At 35.0% G+C, this 10154-nt stretch overlaps 1 protein-coding gene across 1 annotated transcript; it reads left to right on the forward strand.

The window, feature by feature from the left end:
• Window positions 1-669: 669 nt before the first annotated feature.
• Window positions 670-9784, forward strand: LOC133669765 (nardilysin-like). The gene is made up of 19 exons (XM_062090035.1): window positions 670-1090; window positions 1337-1412; window positions 1498-1544; window positions 2110-2222; window positions 2322-2395; window positions 2534-2629; window positions 2715-2834; window positions 3760-3993; window positions 4461-4609; window positions 4864-5020; window positions 5597-5749; window positions 6056-6435; window positions 6897-7046; window positions 7182-7364; window positions 7498-7701; window positions 7787-7893; window positions 8245-8398; window positions 8957-9078; window positions 9344-9784. The coding sequence occupies exons 1-19, from the start codon at window positions 773-775 to the stop codon at window positions 9585-9587; spliced, it is 3081 nt and encodes a 1026-aa protein (XP_061946019.1). The 5' UTR covers window positions 670-772; the 3' UTR covers window positions 9588-9784.
• Window positions 9785-10154: the final 370 nt, after the last annotated feature.

Genomic DNA, 10154 nt, shown 5'->3' on the forward strand with positions numbered 1-10154 from the left:
ATAAATAATTTGTTATAGTATATTAAAGCATCAAATTCATTAGCTCGTTTAGATTTTTGCTAATCTTATAATTATATCCACTTTAAACTATGTTGAATTCTAGATTCAATGCTTTAAATAAACTATTTTTACATAGTTTGATTTATAACTATAAGCACTAATTATCTTTTTTTTTGTGAATCATATATGTAATAATTAAAGTTGCGTTAATTAACATTTTCATATTCAAACTTTATTATATAGAAGACAATTCTGATTTTTTAATTTAGACTATACTTTATAATATATTTACACATAATAAATATTATATATCATAGAATTAGAATAGTATCATCTAATTATTAACTATTAACTAGTAAATTATAAACAAAATTTATAATTTTATAATTTTTAATATCAACATATCAAAATTATCATAAAAAACTAAAAAACAAATTAATTTAATATTTTTTTCAAACCCGTAAATATTTTTGAAAAAATACTCAAAATAAAAAGTAGACTCTCCCAAATACAACCGGTGGCCTCCAATCAAATTGTTATCCTTAAAATTGATTTCAAACAAGAATCTTACTTGAAAAATGGTAATAAGTAGGGATACAATTGAGGAAAATACTTGTTTGAGGAATACATTGAGAACCAACCATCGCCTTCCATGTTTAAGATCGCTGCAGCCTTCGGTGTATGCAAGATAGTGAGCCCTTCCTTTCAAAAGCCTCTCTCTCTTGGAATTACCTTTTCTCCTCAAACTCAAAGAAAGAAAGAGAGAGAAACAATGGTGGCGCTTTGCGTTTCAAGGTCAGACGACGTCGTAATAAAGTCACCGAATGATAAGAGACTGTATAGAGTGATTGAACTAGAGAACGGACTCTGTGCTTTGCTCGTTCACGATCCAGAGATTTATCCAGATGGAGTTCCAGATGAATCTGGAACAGTAGAATATAGTGAAAATGATGTTGAAGAAGAGGAAGACGACGATGACGACGATGACGACGACGAAGAAGAAGACGACGAGGAGGGGGAGGAGGAGGAAGAAAATAGTGAAGGAGAGGAAGAGAAAGGAAAGGGAGGTGCTTCTTTGCAGACTAAGAAGGTTAGTTTATTATTCATAAATCTTCGAATAGAATCTGTTGGGACTACCGTGAGTGAGTTTTAGGTTTTGTAGGATTCATTCATTGATTTATTATGTATAGTTGACGAACTTTTTATATGATGCTGAATCGTTGAAATTTCATTTTTATTGTGATTAATTCAGGATTTTTTCACTCATTATGAATATGGTAAAAAGAAAGTCTTGAATTTGATGATGGGAAATTTGGTGGCTTTTTTTTATCTGCAGGCAGCGGCAGCAATGTGTGTAGCAATGGGGAGCTTTTCTGATCCTGCTGAAGCCCAGGGTCTTGCTCATTTTCTAGGTTTGATTAAGTTCGTACCCTGATTGTAGCATGTTATAGTAAACTTTAATATGTAGGTTTTTACTACAACTTCAATATTTTGTAGAACACATGCTTTTCATGGGGAGTGAAGAGTTTCCAGATGAGAATGAGGTTTGTTTGGGCATGTTCTTTTCATTAAGCGCTTCTTGCTGAATATGGAAAAATAATGAGGAAACAAATTGGAGAGGTTGCTTTGAGTCCATTCAAATTTAATTCACTCCTTCATGTATTTAGATGCCTTATCTAACAGGATATGTGACTTATCCTTATGACGACAACTCCATCATAGATGTGGTTACTAGGGTTTAAGCATTACCTTTTTTTTTTATACTTTAAATTTTCATCAACTGCAAGGGTAAATGAAGTATCGCACAACAGAAATTCTGAACAAGTTTTCCTTATTCAATTAAGAGTCATCCATGGTCATGATTGTCTTGGCTTCTGAAAAGCAATGACCTTTTGGGCAATATATATTGCTTGAGGGCAATCAGAATGCAAAATTAGCCTTATATGCATACACAGCAGCCTGTTCCATTATATTTGTTATTTCTTTTCTTTTGAACATTGGAATAGTTGCTTTTTACAAGATATATGGAAATTTTTATTGTCGTTCAACATTAAGAGCTATCAAGTTAAGTGTAGATTGGCCTTGCAGTTTGACCTTTTCCTTTTCTAGTATGATAGTTTCTTGTCCAAGCATGGAGGCTCATCAAATGCATATACTGAAGCTGAGCATACCTGCTACCATTTTGAAGTCAAACGTGAATTTCTTAAGGGTGCTTTGAGAAGGTAACGGCATATTTCTGAATGGATAGATATTTGTGCTAGAATGTCTTTCAATAGTAGGAGATATTTTAGATTTTAATGTTGGTCTCATTGCTTTAACAGATTTTCTCAGTTTTTTGTTTCACCCCTCATGAAATCTGAAGCTATGGAAAGAGAGGTACTTGCTGTGGATTCAGGTGTGTGCCACTCTTCTGAGTCCATTCTTTGGATTTCCTTTCCAAAGTCTTTAATACCCACAATTTATATGTTATTATTTGAGCTGTCGGTGTATTTCTTGTTGCTAAATTATGTATATTTGAATTGCATGGATCTAGAATTTAACCAGGTTTTGCAAAGCGATGCTTGCCGCCTTCAACAGCTGCAATGCCATACATCTAGACCTGGTCATCCATTTAACAGATTTTCCTGGGGTAAGCTTGTCTCTGTTATGTTTCTTTTTCGGGTCTGCATATGTGTATAGGCGAAACTGAATGCTTTCCTTTTGTTTCATGGAAGGCAATAAGAAGAGCCTTGTTGATGCCATGGAGAAAGGGATAAATTTGCGGGAGCACATATTAAAATTATATAGAGATTACTACCATGGTGGGCTAATGAAGCTGGTTGTCATTGGAGGAGGTAAGGTTTCCTTTAGGGATTCTTATTCTATGTGATCTACTGTTTAAACTGTTTAATATGTGCTTGGATGAGAGAACTTGTATGAGGTTTTTTGTCTTAATAAACGTGATTTGAGGGAAGCGAATTTGCAGGACATATATTCACTTTAATAGCTGCGTGTAGAAGTTTTTTTTTCTTATGGGTTATTGTTTTTGGATTCCATGGAATGAGATGGTCCAGATGTCCTTTGTGAATGATTATATTGGATCCCGTGGAAACGGAGATACTCCAGTATTAGAGTGGCACTGATGTTGGTAGGTGGGGGAGCATGATTAGGTCAGGGCTCTCCATTCTGTTGTAGTAGAGGTTGCAATGGTCATGAGTGGAGAGTTAAAAATTGAGGGTTACTATTAGCTTGGACTACAGTGATGGAAAGAACTTCACAGTCCTGAAAATGAATTTAGGGAAAAGCTTACTTCTAGTCAGTAGCATATATATGTCTTCACAACTTCTAGATGGAAGTTTGCGTACCAACTTCACTTTCCACATCTAGTATCAATACTTCCTTTTCTTTTCTAAAATACTCCTTCAACACTCATTGGTGCTTGTGTTGAAGCTTCCTTACTTTTTCTCCTCTAAAATTTGGTTATTGAGCCTCTTGCATATGTGTGTGTTTTTGGTGGATGTACATCTTTGACTGCACAATTTGCCAATATAGGGGCACAGTTACTTCCAAATTTTTTTTGTTTATTTTAAAAGGTTTGGGTGGAAGTGGTTCTTCTAATGGACATAATTCTTTGTCAATGAAATGTTCCAATAGAGGGTCATTTCCACATTTTACAAATGTGCAAATTGTTCATGAAAAGCACTTGGAATCTAATTTGAAAAGTGATCTTACACGCACAACACATTTGTCTTTTGATGTTAATTCTAAAAAATGATGCAGAACCTCTGGATGTACTTGAGAGCTGGGTTACTGAATTGTTCGCTAAAGTCAGAAAAGGTCCTCAGACAAAGCCAAAATTTCAGGTGGAAGGCCCTATATGGAAAGCTGGTTTGCTTTATAGGTTAGAGGCTGTAAAAGATGTGAACATCCTCGATTTAACATGGACACTACCTTGTCTTCACCAAGATTATCTGAAGAAATCTGAAGATTATTTAGCCCATCTGCTTGGGCATGGTAAGATATACACTTGACATCTTAAATTTCATTGTAACCTTTCAATAAGCTAACTCTTTGTGTTTTCTGCTGCATGCATAAGTGTCTGTGTATGCTCACATGTTCATGGTAGAAAATGGGATTGTGTGAACAAAATGCAACATTAGAGCAGTAGGGAGAAAATCATTTCTAGATTTCACTAGTCTCTAGCTCAGCGCTAGAATTTTGCAAATGCACAAATTTAAATGAACAATTACTGATGTCATACAAAATGAGTGAAAACTTTTGTCTTACTTTTTTGTAAGTAGCATCTTGCAATGGTCTCTGTTCTCAGTTCACTTTTCATGTTTCTAGTTTCCCCTTGATATTAGCATGTCATTCATGAATGGTTTGCCTGGATATTCTCTTGTTCCATGGAAGCTGTTGTGTGGTTGGCCTCTCTCTTTTATCTAAATTTGTAATTTCAAGCACATGTTTACACTTTGCAGAGGGCAAAGGAAGCTTGCATTCATTTCTCAAAGCAAGAGGATTGGCAACTTCCTTGTCTGCAGGAGTTGGGGATGAAGGAATGCATCGATCTTCTTTAGCTTACATCTTTGGCATGTCCATTCACTTGACTGACTATGGCTTGGAAAAGGTTTTGTCTTTGTCTTGTCTTGTATATCTTGAAGATTTTTATTTTTCTGCTCTGCGGTGCTATAGTCCTCATTTTTTAGAGGATCTTGAGGAGCTGCTTTTAATGTGGAGCATGTCCACTTGCCTAGACCATAATATTTTAGTCATTCAAGCGTTACAAGAGTTGTTTGAATTTATTGCTCATGTTTTTTTTTTAATGAAGAAAACCATGCCCTTTCAGTTGTTGTCACTGATTACAATGATCTTTATTTGCAGATTTTTGACATCATTGGCTTTGTTTATCAATACCTTAAGCTGTTACGAGAAGTTCCGCCTCAACAATGGATATTTAAGGAACTACAGGATATTGGAAACATGGAATTTAGATTTGCAGAAGAGCAACCTCAGGATGATTATGCTGCAGAACTTGCAGGTTTGTCTTTGTTGAGTCTTGCTGGCATCTATCTTTTTGTGGTGTGCACAGCTGGTACTAGTTCTACTTGTAATTTGTAGTTTAAAAATTTGTTAGAGGTTCCTGTAATTATTGCAATATGTGCCCTTTGACGAGCAAATAAATCATTATCTTTCTTCTGTTGAAATTGAGATTCCTTTTTTGATTAGAAGTTCTTTGCAACTTTTTTCCATTGCTCCAATCAATTCTTTCATGGAGAATTTTGGGGACAATTCTCATACTGCTAGTTACTTGACCTTACCTGATTGTTTATGCAAGGTGGTGAATAGTTCAGACAGAACTGTCTATAATTTCTTATGTATCCTTGGTTTCATGGTTTAACAAGTACCCTTTCATGGTCATTTTGAAGCTTGAATGACCAAGATGTCTAGTAGCAACATGATGCAGGCCAGTTGCTTTTTTCTATATGACGACATATAACAGTGGCAGCTTTCCTTCCTGTCATGTCTTTCCCAGACCATTTAATATCATTTTGAGCATCTTTATGATAATGATCTTCTATTTTAACTAACTAAAATTGGCAATTTTCTATTGCAGAAAATTTGCTTGTTTTCCCAGCAGAAAATGTTATATATTGTGACTATGTGTACAAGATTTGGGATGAGAAAGCTATAAAACATTTACTGCAGTTCTTTACACCAGAAAACATGAGGATTGATGTGGTGTCCAAGCCATCTGTGAAGTCTCAAGGTAATGGTTATTCCAGTTTTTCAATGTTCTCATATTTGATGGAATTATCATTTTACCTATATAAAATATAAAATATAAAATATAGAACTGTAAATGGAGATATAATCTGTGAAAGGAGAACTTACTAGAAGAACAGTATCTCTTGCACAATTTTATTTCAAATTGCTCATTTGCACTTTCTATGAGAGTTGTGGCTATTACAGTATAATGTACTTGATATCTTCTGGCAATAATATACCAGAAGCTATATTTCAACATAAATGATTGAGCTGTTTATCCTGTCTTTCTCTCCCCATCCTATTTCAGATCTCCAATGTGAGCCTTGGTTTGGATCATCTTATATTGAAGAAGCTATTCCGCCATCTTTGATAGAAATATGGAGGGACCCATCAGAAGTTGATGTTTCATTACATATGCCTTCAAAGAATGAGTTTGTTCCGAGTGACTTTTCAATTCGTGCTGATAACTTAGACCATGATCCTGTCATTGCACCCTTCCCAAGATGTATAATTGATGAACCATTAATGAAGTTCTGGTACAAGCTTGATAGCACTTTTAAAGTACCTCGTGCAAATACATATTTCCGCATATATCTGAAAGAGGGATATGCAAGCATGAAGAGTTTTCTCATGACTGAACTGTTTATTCTCCTTCTGAAAGATGAGCTGAATGAGATAATTTATCAGGTTCATTGCCTATCTTTTATCTGAACGAATTCTCCACTTTTGTAATTTATCAGCTGAATGAGACAATGACGTAATGAGTGACTCTGCCTTGTTTGTGATTTGTTATGAGGATAACCATACATGTGTTATATTGAGATCTGATACTATTTCTATTGGAGCTTATTTTTAATGGAGAATTGATTACAGTAGCAGCTTATTGCATGGACTGGTTGCCCTAGTTGTTCAAATCCAGTTGTGTTGTTTTTGGTGGTATAAAACTTAGTTGAATGGCCCTCAAATCTCATTGCACAGAAATGATAACTTGTTGAGCTAGACCTTGCATTAGCTTGTTACATTATTTTCATAATGCTGGTCATTTGTTCTCATTTTGTTTGACATTTACTTTTTACTCTGTAAATTTGTATCTTTTTCTGTTGTTGTACGTATCATATGACAGGAAACTTTTTATTGTTTCTCTGCAGGCCAGTGTAGCCAAGTTGGAAACATCCATATCTCTTGTGAGTGACAAGCTGGAGCTAAAGGTTTATGGTTTCAACGAGAAGCTCCCAGCTCTCTTATCTAAGGTTTTGGTGATAGCGAAATCTTTTTTGCCATCTGATGATCGTTTTAAGGTACACATACTGTGGCGTTTGGTGTCAATAGATATTCCAATGTGTTTTTAATTTTTCAACCGAATGCCTGCTCTAATACACTGCACTTATTTGGAGATAGAGTAAAGTTTTTTTGATGGTTTTTGAGCGTGACAGGTTATTAAAGAGGATTTGGAGCGAAATTTAAAAAATGCTAATATGAAGCCTCTAAGTCATTCATCATACTTGAGGCTTCAAGTTCTGTGTAAGAGCTTCTACGATGTCGAGGAGAAGCAATGTGTTCTAAGTGACCTGTCTCTTGCTGATTTAAATGCATTTATTCCTGAGCTTCGTTCACAGGTATGCTTAACTCATGGCATGTTAAAAGGTCGTATTTTTCTTCAAGATTGGTATTTGTTCATTTTGGCATGCCATGCCATGCCTTGCATATTGTACAGGTCTCCAAATTTAAATGTGTCTGCATATTGTACAGCTCTATATCGAGGCCCTTTGCCATGGCAATTTGTTACAAGAAGAAGCAATCAACTTATCAAATATAATTAGAAATAACTTGTCTGTACAACCACTTCCAGTCAATATGAGGCATGAAGAGCATGTAATATGTCTTCCATCTAGTGCCAATCTTGTGAGAGATGTCAAAGTGAAGAATAAATCAGAAACAAACTCTGTGGTCGAGGTAATTGAAAATTTACTAATTTAACAATTTTCTTTTTCCTGATATGATCCATTACATTCTTTCTCCTTTTTGATCTCCACTGCAGCTTTATTTCCAAATTGAGCCAGAAGTGGGGTTGGACTCAATAAAATTGAAGGCCTTGGCAGATCTTTTTGATGAAATTGTGGAAGAACCACTTTTTAATCAGCTAAGGTTATTTTTTGGAGTTTTTTTTTTTTTGGTTATTGGTTTTTTGTATTAAGTAGGCTGGGAAATATGCTTACATTTTGGGGGAAGCAAGAATATGATGGCGAGTCATGCCAATGAGATTTGTGTCCCAGAAATTTAATTGTGTGGGGGTTTTTGCTGTTCTCCTTGGGCTGTGTAAACAAAGGTGCAGTTGTCTACATATTCTATTGGATGGGCATAGAGAATGATTTAGAGATATCCAGATTGTTATGCCCACCCTTCAAAAAGAAAACCAAATTTTACGTAGGATTTATATTTACTCAATTCTTTATTCTCTTTTCCTTCTGAAAGTTTTCTATTTATTTTGAAATACAGGACAAAAGAGCAGCTTGGCTATGTTGTTGAATGTAGCCCGCGTGTGACCTATCGTATTAATGGGTTTTGTTTCATAGTCCAATCTTCCAAGTACAACCCAGTTTACTTGCTAGGAAGGATTGAAAATTTCATAAATGGGCTTGAAGAGTTGTTAGTAAGTATCCAAGTTCAATGTTCTCGTATACTGCTAGTTTCTTATATTTTTGCACTGTTTGATTCTACATTATAGTTATTGTCTTAAGAAGCTTGTCCTTGTCCACTACAAGGACCTACAAGGACCATTTGCTCACTTGAAATGATTTACTTGGATGGCTCATGGGAAATTGCATCTTTTGGGGTTCCCAAGTTAGATGGTTTGGGCATTCAGTTGATGCAATATTATTGTGAATATGAATTGTTTAATTTTTGCTTGTTAGAACAATCATTTTGCGTTGATTAGCTTAATGCTTCTGAGGTGCCATCCTGGTTCTTACATGGCATGCTTCTTCTTTATGTGCCTTTGTTTTCTCATGGACAGCTCTTTTAATTTTTCTTCCCCCTCAAAATTATTTACCATAAATTTTCTCATTTAACTTGATTTTAACTTGAATAAATGTCAACTGTGTTAAAGCATCAAGGGGCTTTCAACAATGATATGTGCACTTTTAAAATGCTTGATTTTTTTCTTCTTTTTTTGCACAAACAAATTTGGTTCTGACATGTTGATGAGCAGGAAGGACTTGATGATGCATCCTTTGAGAACTACAAAAGTGGGTTAGTGGCTAAGCTACTGGAGAAAGATCCTTCCCTCCAGTATGAAACCAATCGGCTGTGGAATCAAATAACCGATAAAAGGTACTGCTATCTATATAATTTACTCTGACATGGATGGCAATTTTTAATTCAATTAAAACCACTTGAATCAAATGAGATCCCCTAACCCTTTTTAACGCACTGGCGAGCAGACATTTGAGCATCACTGAGCCCCTGATTCTATTGGATGATCACGACCGTGGAGCCATGATTCTTAACTGAATTTAAAGCATCTAATGCTTTTAAACTTTACCCTGAATTTAAAGCATTTTGCTGATAGTAACCCTACTTGGGTTTTGATTTTCAGATATGTGTTCGACTCCTCACTGAAAGAAGCAGAAAAGCTTGAAACCATTCACAAGAGTGATGTCATCAACTGGTTCAGAACCTATTTGCAACAATCATCGCCGAAGTGTAGGAGACTTACGATTCGGCTTTGGGGTTGCAACATCGACTTGAAAGAAGTTGAAACTCGAGCAGATTCTGAGCAGGTTATTACAGACATCACTGCCTTTAAGGTATCATCCGAGTACTATCCGAGCCTTTGCTGAATATGTGAGAAAATTCAATTCATGCAATAACCATCGAAGGCCAGGTTTGAACAGTAGATGGTAGGTGGATTGGAAACTATATTATCTCTTGCACTTCAGAATAGGAACTGAAAATAAAAAACATTGACCATTCATGTCACACTATATTCTTTTGGAATTTTTTGTAGACCACAAATAAAGTTTGTTCTGTTTATTTATTACTAGTTTTTTTTTTCTTATCACGTGATCCGCACGTGGTTCGTGCTTTCTTTCTTAAAATAGCAATCAAAAGTATTCTAAAAAACCTTTAACATAATTCAAGTTTTAATATTATTTGCTATTCTTGATTCAAGCAAGAGATTTCAATTTTATTTTTTGAATCTTAAATTCAATATTTATTTCTTCTAATAATCTCTTCTTTTTAGAAATACTCTTAAACTCTTATCATATGGGGGGATGTTTTTCTTTATAATCATGATATAAAATGATAAAGTCTTGCTACTAATAATAGTAAATATTTTAGAAACAATAAACAAACTCGAATTTGACAGAAAATAATTTTGTTTTCATTGCCATTAGTATAGGCAC

Source organism: Populus nigra, chromosome 12, assembly GCF_951802175.1.
Source record: "Populus nigra chromosome 12, ddPopNigr1.1, whole genome shotgun sequence".
NCBI lineage: Eukaryota > Viridiplantae > Streptophyta > Magnoliopsida > Malpighiales > Salicaceae > Populus > Populus nigra.